General features: G+C 35.3%; 1 protein-coding gene across 2 annotated transcripts in view; it reads right to left on the reverse strand.

Annotated features, from left to right (window-relative positions):
• The window catches only part of Kpna5 (karyopherin subunit alpha 5), a 39,537-nt gene extending 25,406 nt beyond the window's left edge, over window positions 1-14,131 (reverse strand). For both annotated transcript variants that reach the window (XM_076859806.2, XM_076859805.2), the window contains exons 1-5: window positions 13,991-14,131; window positions 8,081-8,214; window positions 6,814-6,915; window positions 6,590-6,689; window positions 2,178-2,272 (exon numbers count right to left, since the gene is read on the reverse strand). In XM_076859806.2, coding sequence (XP_076715921.1) covers window positions 2,178-2,272; window positions 6,590-6,689; window positions 6,814-6,915; window positions 8,081-8,214; window positions 13,991-13,994 — 435 coding nt within the window. In that variant the 5' untranslated portion in view covers window positions 13,995-14,131. The remainder of the gene's footprint in view (window positions 1-2,177; window positions 2,273-6,589; window positions 6,690-6,813; window positions 6,916-8,080; window positions 8,215-13,990) is intronic.
• Between the last annotated feature and the right edge of the window lie 3,903 nt (window positions 14,132-18,034).

Consider the following 18,034-nt stretch of genomic DNA (forward strand, 5'->3'; position numbering starts at 1 on the left):
CTGGATATTCATTTGAAATTTCCCAATTTTTAAAAAGTCTAATTCACATGTTTTAAAACATGTGTGCAGGCAAACAAAACATGTTTGCAGGTCATTCTGGATTATACACCCCACACAGGTTTTAGACAGACTAATAGCCTGAAGTAATATTCACATATATGGTATGGCGCTACCCCAAGGTTACACTATTGTATTTCATTAGGTATTAATTATAGTAACTAATAAATATCAAGTTCCCTAAGTCCTGAATACACTATGCTATTCTCTCAACCTAAAACTATTTTCCTACTCTCAGTTCACCAAACTCTCCTTCGCCTTCAAGACTATTTTGGGAAGTCTTCCTTGATTCCCCCCATACAGAATAAGTTGCCAAGTTCACAGTGTTTGAGAACTATCATACCATATAATATTTTGGAACTATAATCTCATATAATATTTGACTCAGCTAGTCATTTTTTTTTGAACCAGGGATTAAGATCAGGGTACTTAACCATTGAACCACATCCCCAGCATTTTCTATTTTTTATTTTGAGACAGGGTCTCCCTAAGATGCTTAGGGCCTTGCTAAGTTGTTGAAGCTGACTTTGAACATCTCAGCCTCCTGACCTGTTGGGATTACAGGCGTGCACTACCACACCCAGCACAATGAATGATTTATTCATATCACTCATTTCATTTCACTACCTTACAATTAAAGAGCTATATAATAAACTAGATATCAGAATACTCAGATGTCTGGAATCTGGGCTTTTATATAAAGTCAAGAGACTAGATCTCATGATTTCTGATCCAAAAATAAATGAGAGTAAAAAATCAAACCAGAAAATAAAGTAGCCTTTTCCTCAAAGACCCTTATTATACACATTCTCAACAATTTTTCACATTCACATGTGCTCTATATTCCTCTGCCTATGTGAGGGCTTTTCCCAAATTATTCAGGTAATTAAGTTGTAAATCCAACAACTGTCAAATAACATTCCCTCATCAGTGACAAAAACAGCTAGGTGCTGAGGCGCTCAGTCACAGAAATGTGGCAGAGCTTTCCCCATCCTTCTTGGGTTCGAGGGTCAGTGTCTCGTGCATGGGTGTGTCTTGCTACAGCCCCATGGGTGAAGCTATGCTCACTTGTTCCTTTGTAATATAACCCCTTGCCCTGTTTAGGATAGAATCTTCCATGGAAGTGCCTTGTGTGTGTCCCCTTCTCTTACTGTGCCCTTGGGTGTGGCCTACCCAGGTGTCAGTCAACCTGCTGACACTATACATCATGAAGACAGACTCAGCTCCCTAAAACCTGACCCTTTGCCTCATTTGAACAGCTTCTTCTCCTCAATAAAAGGGGTCAGTGCATACTCTCATTCTCTCTTTCTGCAAACCCTTAAGGTCAGAGGAGATGTCACAGTGACTCCAAACAAAAAGGTACTTGTGTCTCTTGTGTGGTTATTTTGCGCACCCAGTCAGCCCCATTCAACTGGAGTAACCCCTGAGCCATTTGGTCTTGAGAACAGAAACCCGACAGTTAGGTAAAGGTTAACTGAATTCCTCAAACTGATAGAATTCCACCCTGTACTCTTACTTAAGAATTTACTTAGCAATAAAGTCAGGAAGGATAAACTGTTTGGTTCTTTTAAAAATTAAAATATTTGCAAACTTTGGTGATTTTCCACTAGTAGCAAATTATATAGAAGACATCTTAAATCATACATGGTTGAAAAGTAATGCTCTTTGGGAAAAAACAAACTTTAGTCACATTTTTACTAGATTATACTAATTTATTCTTTGTTTCAAAAAAAGGAACTAATTGATTAGTTAAAATGTTTAATGGGAAAAAATTATAACTGTGGTTTACTAAGAAACAAAATTAACTTAACCATTGGGTTAACATTTTAGTTTGAGGTTTCCTAAAACAAAAAATATTTTTTGAAGGATAACAACCATAGAATTTTTATTAACATTAATTAAATCTTATATATTTTTAAAATATTGCTTAATAAAATAACAATTCCTAGAAGAAACAAGCATTATCATCATGCCCAGGGCAAGACAGATGAGAAGAATGTTTTCCTTTAATTGCCAAGTACTTTCTGAATGCTTATAATATAGTCAGTATTGAAGAATTTTAATATGGAAACTTTAAAGTCATTTCTACAAGAGATTAAGAAAGAAAACTTCAGACTCACTTGTAAGGTACAATTTTCATTTCTTTCAAGGAATTTCACAAATCTCTGTACAACTCCTGGTTTCTGTATAACTTGATCTATTGGTGGATTAGGTTCTAAATATCAAAAAAAAAAAAAAAGAAATCAATTAATATATAGACACAAGAACACACTTATCTAGGCCCTGTTTCAATTATCAGGGCACATAAAATAACTTTAACTGGATATAACTGAGGACAAATTTTCTCATAATTGCAATTTGATTGATTGATTGATTGAAGTGCTGGGGAGTCAACCAGGCAGCAGTCTACCACTGGGCTATATCTCCAATCCCACTGCAATGTTTTTTGCAAAGCAAAAATTAATTGCAGTGATAGGAGATTTAAAAAATATTTTCTACACAGCTAAGTTGAAACCTATTAAGGAACTCACCTTTACAACATGGAAATATTTTAATCCAATACTCAAAATACCAACTGAGGGATAAAAGGCCTACTAATTCTTTCCAATATTTCTCTCAATTTTAAGGACATCTTCTTTACTGCCAACAATGATTTGCTTAACATATGAGATTCTGTTTTGTATGGATATTTCTTTTTACAGAAATGCTGTTGGACTATCTAATATTCTTAATAAATTTTCAGGAAATGCAAAACGTTTTTAGAATCATAAAATCTCTAGGAAATTCATGAAAAATTCAAAGAAAGATATTTCAGGTAGACAACAATTAAAAACAAAGAAATCTTGCTTCAACCTTCGATTTAGTAAAAATACCCTCTGCGGTTGTTCAGTAACTTCTCTGTTGGTGTTCCTTTGGATCCGTCTTACTTCTCTTACTTTTCTCTTCCTAGAAAATCAGTCTATTTTGCTAATTCAATTGCTACTTATCATTATGATTTGTGAAAATTCATGAACCTCCTTAACTGAATTATTCTCTCCTATATTCCAGATAATACTTACAAGTGCCTTTAATGTTTTTGTTTTCACACCTTCTTTAACAGGTAGCATAACCCAAACCAAATTCATATCACTATGCTTACTTACTCTTGCCCCTTTCCCTTCATCCAACACCCAAATCTGTCTTATACTGTGTTATCTACCTACCTAATCACCCAGGAAAAAATTTTCATTTACTCTTTATACTACAGTTAATAAAGCTATAGAATAAGATTTTGTTCAGGTGTTCTAAATCAAAATCCAAGTTCTTCTAATTATTAATTTGAGACCCCAGCTTAAACTGTTTTTATACTTATATCAATAGGATAAAACAATAATATGTATTTTTAATCCTTTTATCCTCCACATTAAAAAAAATCAAAACTAAATTATACAGTTATAGTTTGCACCTTCACCTTTCTTGTTTTTTCTATTTTTCCAAAAGAAAATTCTAATTTTACTATCCTTTTTTCCCTAAATTTATGAGAAAATTTGCTTTGCTTTTTTTGAGGGTACATGGGAAATGAGATTAGGAGAAAAAAAAAGGAATTTTGTGTTTTAAGTTTTTGTTTTTTTTTTTTGGTACTAGGGATTGAATTTAAGGGGGCTTTACCTCTGAGTTCCATCCCCAGCCCTTTTTATGTTTTATTTTGAGATAGTCTATTAAATTGCTTAGGGCCTTACTAACTTGCTGAACCCTTTCCATGTTTTGAGACAGAGTCTCACTAAGTTGCTTAAGGCCTCATTAAGTTGCTGAAGCTGGCTTTAAACTTGCCATCCTTTTGCCTCCTGAGTTGCTGGGATTTTAGGTGTGAGTCACAGAGCAATAGAAAACAGGATTTTTTGATTAGAGAGTAGAGAGAGGTAGGTACCAGACAATCAGCTATCTCTCTCTCTACAGTTAAATACAGACATAGGTATATAACATATACATGGATAAGAACCTAAATATGGTCTCTTCCTGGAGAATTAAAACCAACACATTTATGGTTACTTCCATCTAAAATAAAACAATTTAAGTGCACTTGGATCAGCAGCTAATCTAACATATTATGAACTGTTACCAGTATTAAATGAATCGACAGAATAATGGTTTCTATACTTGTAAAGGTTAACGAACTCTATAAGACCTTTATTCATTATGGCAATATAAACATAAGCAAAATAGAGGACTTATCTGCTTCCACAAATTTCTACAAAAATGAATTTGAAAAAAGGATGATTTGTGATTTACATCTACAAGACTGGTCATGCTAGGGGAAAAGGTGATTTTAGGAAAAGAGCATTATTATGACTTATATTAAAGGGGTACAAACTTGAGCTAAGGGTAGGCTATGGATTAGCCAGAGACACACTTAGATGTCTCTAAGATCAAGAGTAAGAATATTCATTACAATAAATAAATGCTTCCAAAAGAGGCAAAGTTTTCGCTTGTTTTTGCCTCTTTTTGTTCTAGTTATTCTGCTTTCCCATTTCTCCTACACTTGGTGGATCAAGTGAAACTGTATTAAATCTAATACTTTAATAGCCCTGACAGAAAATCAGTAAAAGAAAACATCTATAATTCCTGATGTATGCCCAATCTGTGCAAGTAAAATCCCACTACCAAGAAGAAATGGTGATTCCCACTAAGGAAAAGATAATACAGATTAACAAAAACAGAACCCTTTGAGTAATTAGAGAGAATAAGGATAGAATCCTCTGACCAAGGAATTTTGAATCCAGACAACTTGCTCAATGACATCAGAAAGGTATTACACAGGCAAACAAGGCTTAAAAGAATTTTTTACCAAAGCAAACATGTAGGGACTGTAGAGAAAAAAATCCTTCAAACCACGCCCTGTCTTAATGAATCAAAATATAGAATTCAGTAATGGTGAAGCTGTAGCATAAAAATGCTGGTAGCTGACTATAAAAATAAGGTGGTGCACAGCTGTAATCATAGTAACTCTGGAGGCCAAGACAAGAGAAGTGTAAATTCAAGGCCAGCCTGGGAAATTAGAAGACCTTCTCAAAACATAAAAGGGCTGAGGATGTGGGTAGTGATACAGTGTCCCTGGATTCAATCCTTAGTACCAAAAACAAACAAAAAGTGGCAAAATATAAAACTATTTAATTTCATTAATCTGTTATAAGAGTATAAAAAGAAAGGAAGTCATTCTTGATTGTAAAAGGATTTCTTAATATCGCTAAGCTAAAGCTTGGAAGAAGAATGGAAAACAAAACTTAAATGTAGAAAGCACAAGTAAAAGTCATGGATTCTATGTAGACCTCGCCATGAGATATCTTTTCAATTCTGTCTCTATTAGGAAGATAAAGTAGCTGATCCAAGGGCATTTTCAAAATCTTATCAACATATATGGAATTTATAGAACTAGAATTGCTAATTAGAATTACTAATTCTATAAATTCCATATATAAAACAGGAGATTAAGACATATCTTTATTTAATGATGAATTCTTATAAACAATATAAAATTGTATAAATAATATATAGGTTATTGTGAATTATAAAGGGTCAATAAATAAGGCAAAATATTCTATCAGAAAAAGACCATACAAAATGCTATTATATTAACATACCTTTTAAAAAAATAATTGTGTTGGTAAAAGTAAACTAAAAAGAATACATGTACAAACTGAAAATGAGAGTGCAAATTAATAAACTTTATTCCCTTTCATCCACTATTTCACTTTGTAAATATATGTTCAGAAAATTTTAGAGTGTATAATGATTTTTATAGCAGTATTTATGATAACCAAAAACTTCGGGGAAATGTAAGGCCTGACTGATTAAATTACTACTTTAACATTCACACTCTATAATGTCATGTTACCATTTAAAAAATCATGTCTGAAAAACACTTTTACAAGAATATACAACCTTATTTCTTGGTACCAAGATCTTTTTTTCTTTTTTTAAAAAAATATTTTATTAATTTTTGATGAACCTTTATTTATATGTGGTACGGAGAATCGAATCCAGTGCCTCACACATGCTAGGCAAGCATTCTACCACTGAGCCATGACCCCAGCCCCTACCAAGATCATTTTTATATTTGCTTTTATTTGGTGGGGGGATTGAACTCAGGGGCACTCAACCACTGAGCCACATCCCCAGCCTTATTTTGTATTTTATTTAGAGACAGGGTCTCACTGAGTAGCTAAGTGCCTCACTTTTGCTGAGGCTGGTTTTGAACTCAGGCTCCTCCTGCCTCAGCCCCCTGAGCTGCTGGGATTACAAGTGTGTGTCACTGAACCCAGCTTTATAGTTGCTTTTTAAAATTCTTTCATATTTTGCAATTTTTCCACAATCAATGTTACTTTCATAATATTTTTAAAAAGATAGATATTATTTTGAAAGATATTTTACAGAGAAATGAAGACCTACTATATCCAGCAAAGGTATCTTAAATTAAAAAAAAACAACCCACTAAAACAAAATTCTATCACAAAATCCTATAATATCAAATAAGCATACTGAAAATAATTCTTGCCTTTAGAAAGCAGCTTTCTAAATTTCTGTGTTGCTGTTAGCTGTTGTTCAGCATTATTAGAAAAAATCATTTGAACCATATCTGTGGTAATAACTTCTTCCTAAAACACACAAAAGAAAATTTAATTTTTTGCATGACTAGTATCTTTTGCAAACACTGTTTATGAAATATTGTTGAGGTATAATTAAAAATACTTTTTTTTTTTTTTTTTTTTCAAAATATACCTCTGGAATGGGTACAGTAGAACTGATATCTGGATCCTGGATAGGACTTTCTAACATAGAGTCGTCATTTCTGGGCAAAGAGACATTTCTGCGTTTGAACAACTGCAATAAAGAGAAATCAATGTAAAAGCAAATCCATTTCATAGGGAGATAACAGATGGCATATTAACTGAGTTAATATCCCTATGTTTATTAGTTCAGGAATAAAAATGAAATGGGGGGGAGAAAGAAAGAAAGAAACAGGGTGAAGCCATGAACGTAGATTTATAGCTACATTTCTTAAATCAAAAATAAGAAAAAAATCTGGCTATAGTCTTTGTGGTTCCTAACTAGTACTGCTGTTCTTCAATCTGTACACACTTCAACAGGATTTTTTTTTAAGTGCCTACTATAAATATTAAGATGTGAAAGACACCACAGAGTGAGAGATGATAGATCATATTATTAATTGATTAACTGATTGTGATATTGGGGGTTAAACACAAGGGAGCTCTATCACTAAGTTACATTCCCACTTTTTTCTTTTTTTGAGACAGGATCTTGCTAAGCTGTCCAGGCCGTTTTCAAACTTGCAATTCTCCAGTCTCAGCCTTCCAAATTGCCTGGATTACAGAGTATATCATCAACTGACATTTTTTTCTACTTTCTTCACCAATCTTTTAAAAAATTAGTTTTAATTTGTAAATATAAGGGCCAGACCCCTCCTATTTATTTGTATCTATTTCTAAATCTAAGTAGATCTTGGAATGAAAAATGCTGAGAAGTTCTCTCTAAATGATTTTCTATTCTTTATGTCACATCTGCAAAATATAAACAAAAGAAACTTAAAGAGATCTGGTTGATGAAACTATAGGAGGAACAGAATGAATGAATAATATGGACGATTACTATAATTAACTTAAAAGATGAAAACCACAAAGCAGTAAATAAACATAATAAATGTTTTCTAGGAAGCACATTTTAAATGAAAAATGGCAGTGATCTAAATGAGTCAAGAGTAAAAATAAAGTGGGGTAGAAATATGATAATATGAAAGGTTTATCCATAAAATGAAAAATCCTTTCTATAAGTGACTAAAAATTGCACAGGGATTTTAATTCATAAATTTACAAATATTATTCCTGGAATCTAATAAATTAAAAAATAGATTTACTTATAATCAATTTTTAAGTTTCCACTTAAAGTTACCTAAAAATTAGCAATAATTAAACTTTTCAACCTCTGTAAAAATTTTCTCAAACAAAAATAAATATTTAAAAATACCGACCTGTTCTTCCCTTTTTTGTTTTCGAAGCTGTATTCCTTCTTCTTCTCTTCTTCTACGCATCTCTTGAGGATTTAGGGCTTTATTCTTATAACTTCTCATTCTATAATTATCTTTCCCTGGACTAGCCATGGAATCTTAAAGAAAGAAAAAAAAAAACAGACATGGATAACTCTCAAAACAACATAAAACAACATAAGATATTTCCTCTAGAGCAACTAAATTCAGGCTCACGGATTACACAGATCTCAAAGATCATTCTGAAACTCATGTCCAAAGAGAAAAATGAGCAAATATTTTAGGAATTACATGTTTGTCATAAGTTTGTTTTCTGTTACTTTACCAAAACACCTGAAGTCAGAGTAATTTATTTTAAAAGAGGTTTATTTAGTTCAAAATTATGGAGGCTGGGAAGGTACGGGAATCTGCTTGGCTTGTGGATAGGGCAAGAAGTTAGACATGTGCAGAGGGGAAGGGAACAAAGATGTTGACTAGCTCATAAGATCCACATTTATGAGAACTAATGCATTTCCACAAAAAGACATTAATCCGTCTTAATGGGCCCAACTCTGAACACTGATTGTTACATTGACAAATTTCCAAATTGAGTTTTAACAGGGACAAATCATGTACAAATCATAACAGTATTAGACAAATAACAAATTTTAATCTAAATACAAAGTTATTACCCTTATTTCATTAAGATTCAACAACTTCCTTACTCTCTTACCTCCCATGGTACTTCGACCTTTCTGAAGTAGGATGTATCTTACAATTGCTGTAAGTCAGGAAATAATAATGAACTATTTAGGTAATCAAGAAAAAAAAAACACTTCTAAATTATAGCTTCTGACAAAATCAAGAAATAGCCAGCACTAAATAGTCTTATTTTCAATGAAATACAGTAGCAGGATTCAATAAGCATACCTCATATATTTACTGGAGTCTGGCTTCTTTCACTTACTTAAGGTACTGTCTTAAATTAAATACTAAGGCTATAAGCTTCATAACCTGAGTTATAACTACAATGTCAGTTCTCAGTCCTCCAGTAATAATTAGTTCTTTCTCAATATTTATATATTCTATCTTTAAAGTTTTGCTACAATTGTATTTCAAAATATATATACTTAAGTATATATAAAAATATAATATAAAATTTTATATCTGAAGTATATGTACTACTATGAAATGGGCTGGGGTTGTAGCATGCCTAGCATGCATGAGGCACTGGGTTTGATCCTCAGCATCACATAAAAATAAATAAATAAAATTAAGGTATTCTGTCCCTCTCCAACTACAAAACAAATTTTTAAAAAAATTAAAAAAAAGAAATTTCATGTTTGAAGTATATGTACTACTTTTACTTTTAAAAATGAATTGCATAAGTAAACATTACATTGATAGTTTGCTTTATCTGATATGAATACTAAAATAATGATACTGTATCCTATTCTGAATTTACATATGAAGAAAAATCAGTTTAAAGCAGTGTTCTCACTTAAGTTAAATATGAGAGATAGTTACTACCTAATATGTTACTCTGATGAATTCAGAGGCTAACAACTAGGCCTAACCAGATGATATTATCAATCAGCTTATGAAGTAAACACAAAAGGAGAGGCTGGCTTCTATCTGGCATCCCAGATAGAGTAGACAGACTAATAAAGGGGAAGATTTTATTGTATAATAAAGTACAAAATAGATATGCATTAAATCCTATAAGAACATCTTGAGGTACTCTGAACGGCTTCACTGTTATTCTATCTTGATGAGACAAATTCTCCAGGGAAGAGGATAGAAAGGAAAGAGAAGCAACAAGCATTTCAAACAGGACTATACACAAAAGCAATGTTTTCGGAAGAACCCTGGCATAGCCAGGTGCTGTGATGCTTGCCTATAATCCCGGCAACTCAGGAGGCTGAGACAGAAGGATTACAAGTTTGAGGCCAGCCTGGGCAACTTAGGGAGATCCTGTTTCAAAATTTAAAATTAAATAAATACAAATAATAAAATATCCCCAGTACCAATAAATAATAATGATAATAAAAAGAAGCCTTGTACAGCCTCAGAACAGGAAGAAATCCAGTGTACCTGAACAAAAGGATGCAAGAGAAAAGGGACAAGAAACAAAGCTTTAAGGGTAAAACATACGTGGTTCTTGAAATCCAGTTCGGAAATTTAGATTTGATCCTAAAGAATAAAATCAAAGAGATTAAGGAAAAAGTTGTCTCAAGTAGTATGGGGAGAGAAAAGAGAGATGCTGAAGACCTAAACTATATTAGTAAAATAAAAATATAGAAGATAAGTTAGATTCCAGAAATATTTCTGAAACAGATTCAGTAAGATTTAGAAGCCAAATTTAACAGATATGTAGTAAGGACTAAAAGGAATTGGAGTATGACTTCATAGTTTTTAAGCTTGAGCCATTTCAGTATTATGATAAAATAACCCAAAACAGGGAATAAACTTGAAGGATCAAGAGGATCAGAGGAGTGGTTATTTTGTTTGCCTGCTTGTTTCTGAGAGAATAATGATGAATTCAGTTATTTTAAGTTCATTTTTACAATTACATTAAGTAAAGATCACTTTGCCTTTGAGTTCTTTAAATTGAACAAATGCATAGCCATAAAACCATCACAGTCAAGACACGAAAGAGTTCCTTTACCCCTAAAAAAATTGCCTCATGCTGTTCCTATTAACCTTCTCCCTAGCCCAGCCACCATGCTTCATACTTGGGAACCACTGATTTGTTCTGTAGCTGTATATTTATGCTTTTTCCTGAATTATACATAAATGGAATTGTATAGCATTCAGTCTTCTGAATACACCTTCTATTTGCGTCATCCCTGTTATTGGCATTATTGTTAGTCCCTTCCTATTGCCAAGGAGCATTTCACTGTTGGGATATATCACATAGCTATTTGGTTTTCAGCTGAAGGACATTTGATTTGTTTCCAGTTTTAGGAGGTTATAAAAAAATCTGCTACAAAAATTCACATACAAGTGTTTCTGTAAACATAAGTTTTTTGATTCCTCTCAAGTAAATATTTAGGAGTAGAACTGAAGGATAATATGGTAAGGGTGTATTTCACTTTATAAGAAACTGCCAAACTGCTTTTCAAAGCTACAATACCATATTGCCTTCTCATTGGCAATATATGAGAAAGAGTTCCAAATGTTCTGCATTCTGTCTCCACTTGGTATTGTCAAGACTGTTGGTATTGTTGTTAATTGTAGCCACTGTAATAATTATATACTGACTCTAGTACATACTTTGACATGGGTCCTTACTGATCATCTAATATCATAGAGAGTTATAAAAAAAAATCAACAAAGAAGAACTCTTGAGGAAATTCACATTTTAGCAGAAAAACGGAGAAAACTTGAGGTCACCAGTAAAGTTTGACAAATTTCAGTAGTGATAGAGCTAGAGGTAGAATGGAATGGACTAATGATTTGAGAATGTGGGCTGTGGGTATAGATCAGTGGTAGAGTGTGTGCGTTAGCATATCCAGTGCCCCGGGTTCAATTCATAGCACCCAAGAAAAGAAGCTAGTTTGTGTCTTTGAAGTTAACCCCTGTGTATTCTGGAAATTAAAATGCATTTATATTTGGCCAAAATTCCTTTTTAAAATATTTAATGGATTTTAGCAATATTGCATGCACTTGTAAATAATCATCTTTAGAAACTATTCAATCTTAACTTTTTAATAACTTATATATAAAGAAATCCTCTAACTCGCTAAGAGCTTAAGCTCCAAAAGGAAAAAGAGAGATCAGAGTTTATTACAGAGCAAACTAGGCCTCAACATTAGTTGCTGAAATATGACCAACAAGTGGAAAATACTGTAATGAGAATATTCATGGCAATAAATCTCTCAAGATATTTAGCACCTATATATATCACATTTTCTAGACCACCTCTAAGCTTTTTTGATCACACATCTTTACTTATGTAAAATGTGTGTGTATTCATCCTCAATATTTATTTCTAAACATCTATTACTATGCTAATATGCTACCCCATCATAAAATTGCAAAAAATTTTATTTTTTTAAAAAGGACATTTTTAGCTGGGTGCCATGGCAAACGCCTGCAATTCCAGTGGCTCGGGAGGCTGAGGCAGGAGGAGTTCAAAGTCAGCCCCAGCAACAGTGAGGCGCTAAGCAACTTGGTGAGACCCTGTCTCTAAATAAAATACAAAATAGGGCTGGGGATGTGACTCAGTGGTCGACTGCCCTAAGTTTAATCTCCAGTACCCTCCCCCAAAAGGGAAATTTTTAAAAAGATGGTTCTAATGTTTTCTTTCTACATTTAATTGGATCTTTTTGTGTCCCCAAACTGGTACTACCACACACACACAATCTAAATGCTACTTCTGAGACCACTAACCTAGGCAACCAGACTAAAACATTTAACAGAAATGTTTCAATATAAATTTGTTATCCAAATAAAATATTGCCCCCAAATTCATATATTACTTTTCCCTTTTTCTTCTATAGCATGCTTCTTACTTAATGCCTGCGTTTTCCTGTCTTGCTTTAAAGGTGATGTGAAGGCCAAGGAAAATAATCTCTAAAGATGTCCCATCCAATGAAATTGTTTTGTTCACGGGAAAATACAATTTAAAAGACTGATTCAAAAACTGGGGGCATTTGAGGATGGGGTTGTGGCTCAGCAATAGATCACTTGCCTGGCATGTGTGAGGCCCTGGATTCGAATCTCAGCAACACATATAAATAAATAAAATAAAGGTACAACAACAACTTAAAACAATCATTCTTAAAAAAAAAAGCTGGGGCATTATAAGTTACTTTAAATATATATATATATATATATATATATATATATATATATACACATACATATATATACATATATGTATATATATAAAAGCTGTACAATCACTTTAAATTTGCAAAACAAGAGAAATTTTTTTCACTCATAAGCTTAATTTTTTATCCAGTTCTTAGAAAAATCATGTTTAAGTTAAGCAAATAATTAGAATCTGAACTTATTATTTTCTTTTTTTCTGATATCTGTCAATTGAATTTTTCCTGCCAGTAAAGACTTCATTTCCACGTATCTGACCTTCTCACTAGAAACATTACAAAACTGTACAAAGAGCTAAGCACCCACCTGGGGCCCCTACAACCAAACAAGCAGTACTTAGTTCTGAAGACAGAGGCGTTCCTTGCTCACCAGGAAATCCTCTTTCCTATAAAACACGAGTCATTATTGAGTACCGAAATTGCGAGACGAAGTCAGAAGTCTTTTATCTTTCTTCGACGTATTCAAAAAGGTCAAGAGTCAATGTCAGTTCCATATTTTTGAAGTACCACCGGCGTTTAATGCTTTCAAATCCTTACACGCATTATTGATTAAACAATATTAAATTTTTCATCTTGGAACGGAGACGTGTGGAACCCTGGACTGAGCGCTCTCAGGCCAGCTGGTAGAAGAAGGGCAGCTGGAGGAGGTAGAACTGCTTCACTTAGGTAACCCGAGGATCCTGTCTCTTGCACTGCGGCATTTCCATAAACTCCCAGCCACTGGTTACCAGGTGTGAGCAGCAACCTTTGGCAAGACCACGTACTGAGAAGAACCACCCAGAAACGGTGAGCGATTGAGGTGTGAGGATCAGATCCGCTGCCTAAAGCTCCTTCCAAGGACCAGCCTGGCTGTCAGAAAGAATCTCTCACGGCGCCTTCTTATCTACAAGGGAAAGTCGGGCTGCCACGCCCCCACGACTGCTGTCACCCTCTGGAAAATCTGAGAAACACCCTGTTAAGGCCAGGTCCAGAACCCTTCGCAAGGAAACGAGTCAATAAAAACAGTGGCCACAAGAACTAATGGAATTCAAAAGGACCAAGCCTGGATTTCCCCAAACTGGCCTGTGTCACTCCCACTTACCCATTAATGTAATATTCTCCGGTGCCCTGACTCCAGTGCGGGCGGAGATAAGGTCGGCTTCAGGTAACAGAGTGGCGGTCGTTCCTAACCTAGCGCGAGCGTAGAGACCCGGTTCGCATTCCAAGATGGCGGCCACCTGAGCCCCTTCCCCGAGACCCCGGGGCTTGGCTCCCAGAAGCCCTTGCGCTCGGCTGCGGCGGCGGCGGCGGCGGCGGCGGCGGCGACTGTAGTGGAGGTGTGGCCGCACAGACTAGCAGAGGGGCGGGGTGAAGTGCACGCCTCAGCCACGCCCACTCAAGGAGAAGTGGCCTGACGGAAACCTAGGGTTCTTCACGCTTGCGGTGACCAGGCTGTGCGCTATTGTCCCTAGCTTAATACGTGTTAAGGAGGCGAGCTCTGATTCATTCATTCACCTATCCATCCTTCAACCTAGTGTTGATTGAAAGCCTAATCTGTGCCAGCCACTGTTTTAGGTATTGGGGATCCACTACTAAAAACAAAACAAAACGGCAAAAATTCCAGCCACATGAAATTTACACCAGGTCTTTCACCTTCATGAACTTCTTCCTATATGCTCATTTGTTTCAAGCTTCTTAATTGGCCATTTATATATAATCTGGGGTTCTATAATATCTGCAAGGTTTTGACAAATATGTAGTCCCTGATGTATGTAATGAATAGTAATTCCAGATCAAATGCTCTAGAAATCTATCCCAAATACACAGCCCTTAAGCCACCCTGTAGATCAAAAACCAGTACTGAAAACAGACTAAATTCTAGATGTGATGCTAGGCACAAAATTCACAAAATAAATAGCAATAACTCCTATCCTGAAGACATTTGCAATATTTTAGGAGGGTGAAGGGGAACATGACAAATTGTTAGGTTTACTATATTCAACAGTTGAAAAATAAGCAAATTATTTAACTGTACTTATGTGTGGCTGAGAAACAAAGAGAGCTGCTTGATTGACAAATGAAACCTGGGCAGGGCTTTTGAAGTATTAATAGGATTTTATCTACCTTAATCTCTTAGCAATTCTCCCCCTTTTCTATTTCCTTTTTCTGCTCCCTCCAGAGAAACAAAATACACTGACCTGGTAATTGCCTCATCATAAAACTGTTGTGACTACATTTCATCCAGTAGAATAATCTCCCCACTTCAAGACCCATAACTTAATTATATCTGCAAATTCTTGTCATTTTAGATTTGGAGAGGCAGAGAAATGTAAATGTACATGTTCAATCTACCACATTTACCCACAAAATCCCCAGAATACTTTTTAAAAAAATAAACTGTTCATCATCAGATCATGCATCCATCCTTAAAGAAAAGTGAACCACACAACACCATGTCCCTGAATGTCCCCCTATCAATTCCCCCAAACCTTCCCAAATTATGGAAACAATGACAGTACCTGGGCTAAATATGTCTAAATGCCTATTATCACACAGAACACTGGCTCACTCTTTCTCTTATACTCTGAGAACTAGGGCAAGTTAATGTTATCTGTATAAAGTTATTTTCTTGTTTTAACATCAGGACTGTTGCTCCTTGGGAAGCTGGTCACACAAACAAACTAAACAAGCTAATACTGATTATATTACTGCTTCTACAGGATAACATATAAAACCCCTTTTTCAGTGGTGACTAAAGGAGAACTGAAGGCACTGTGGAAAGGACACATATCATTCGTCCCACTGGTCACTGCTGGACAAAAAACTGAGGGAGAAGAGACACTGTTTGGCAAAGCACCTTCAGGGACAGGTGCTATCTGTTCAGTCTGTCACTTCTGGATCTTCCCCTTAAGCATTTATCAATAAAGCCTTATGCCTGTGTCCTCAGGTATTAGGCTTATATCTATCAATAGGTGGCCCATTCAGGACGATCTTTCTTCCCAAGAGACACTGGTGGTAAGACCAATGTAGTATGGCCCAAACTTAAAGGGCCAGTAACAGATACTAGAAAAAGAAACTCAGAAACAGTGAACCAGAGGAACCCTGAAACCATGGCTGACAGACAGGAACCTTTAAAACAGACAGATCTGCTCATACAGAATTTCTTCCACTTACAGTACATCTGACAGCTCAACTCCAACTGCAAGACTGTATAATTTGGAAAGCTATTCAAAGCCAGATTGTTACAGTAAAATATTATCTTTTTCTTAGGCTTATAAGTATAGGTGGCCCTTTCTTCACCTCACTTTACTCTGACAGACCAACTCCAATTGTAAGATTGTACAAAAAAGAAACAGACAGCCAGAAAGGATCTGACTGACAGATGGGAACCTTTTAAAGACCAGCCAAGAACTTTCCCTAGACTACTCATAAAATCAACATGTCTTAAAAGAGGTAGTAACAGACACAAACAAAAACAGACATATAGAAGGAATTCCCAAATTCAAGACCAACAAACCAATGAGAACCTAGAACAGACCTGAAATAAGTAAATATATCTAGGTTCTCAAGTCCTGCTTGACCATGTCTCCTACACCTGTGGCATCACAGATGTCCCCACAGAAAGGGATCAGATGTTCTCATGAAGAGGAACCAGATGTGTGGAATCGAGGGTCTCAATGCCTGAGGAACTCACCAGTTGGCCAACGATGTGGCTACTTTACTAAGTTCAGTTTCCTTTTTTTCAAAGTGGCCCAAGATGGAGCAACCCTACAATTCAGGAGAGAAGGAAGACTGGGGTTTCAGATGCAGAAAAAGCTCAGGCAACTGCTGGGAGAGTCTCTCAGTCCCTCCCCTTACTCACAGGAATAGTTCCTCTGATTTCACCTGAGGCAGACTTTCCTAATTCCTGCAATTGGCCCTCAACAAGTTCTCCAACCACCTTGCATCCTCAGCACATCGAAGTGGGGCTGCTTGGAGAGTCAGGCCTGCCCAAGAAACAGAGGTTGCTGTTCAGTTCCATCTGGGTTGCCATATTTTTTACTAAAAGTTCAATCCTTGTCCTCAATGCTAACCTAACAATGAGGACACAGTTTTGAGAAAAAGGAAAAAGAAGTTTTATTGCTTTGGTATCAATGGAGAGACACAGAGGACTCCTGTCCCGGAGGCTATGATTCTGTCCCTCAAGGGGAGCAGGGGACTTTTAAAGAGGTGATTCGAAAACTACATTTCACGTGTTCTGTCCAGAGTTGTAATTCATTTGTTAATTTGGGAGCTCTTTTGGTGCCACCCACAAAAATCTGAATTACTGCATTCCTGAGGTGGTGTATACTCAAGGACAGATGGGAAAGAAAGATGATCCTATTTCCTCTGAGATTAGGGAGGAGGAAGGGATTGGGGAGGTGTAGAAGAAAGGAAGAGAAACATGTTCTTTTAAAAATAAGTCACAGTGGCAGAGCAATAAGGCTATATTGAAATCATAAAATGGACCACTGTTACAAACTTATCCTACTTCCCTTGTACAACTAGGCTTTGGATATGACATAATGTATCCACCTATTTAAATATCCCAGTAACTTTCTTAAGGTCCTACAATGATCTGATCACCATCTACAATTCTGGCTTTATCTTGTAATTATTCTTTTCTATAGCACATTTTGCTCTAATTCCAAAGTGTTTTGTTTTGACTGTAGCCTTAAAACTTCATTGTTGTCATTTTATCTGACTGAAATGTTCCCATGTAGTTGATGGGTTTGTTCATCTGCATCCTCCCCTCCTCACAGAGACCTAACATTCATTTCTCTTTAAGCCAATTTTAGTTATCTTCATAGCAGTTGTCAAGATTAGTTTATTTACTTATTTATCTTCCATGCCTCACCAGAATGTAAACATTGTCCCGGATGTTGTGTATTTTGGTTACTGCTGCAGCTCTAGTTTCAAAATGCCTTTTCCCCCATATTTTTTAAATTAGTGTAGAATGACTTTTTAAGGTACAGCTTTTTAATATTTGTTGAATATGATCTGAAAGACAAATATTAGCTATGTGTGATATTTTAACAATGAGGAAAAAAAATCTTGGTTATTCTCCAAAACTGTGGTACACATTTTTTAGCTTGACACCTACACAGACCGTTATTGATACTAGAAT

Source organism: Callospermophilus lateralis, chromosome 6 (assembly GCF_048772815.1).
Source record: "Callospermophilus lateralis isolate mCalLat2 chromosome 6, mCalLat2.hap1, whole genome shotgun sequence".
NCBI lineage: Eukaryota > Metazoa > Chordata > Mammalia > Rodentia > Sciuridae > Callospermophilus > Callospermophilus lateralis.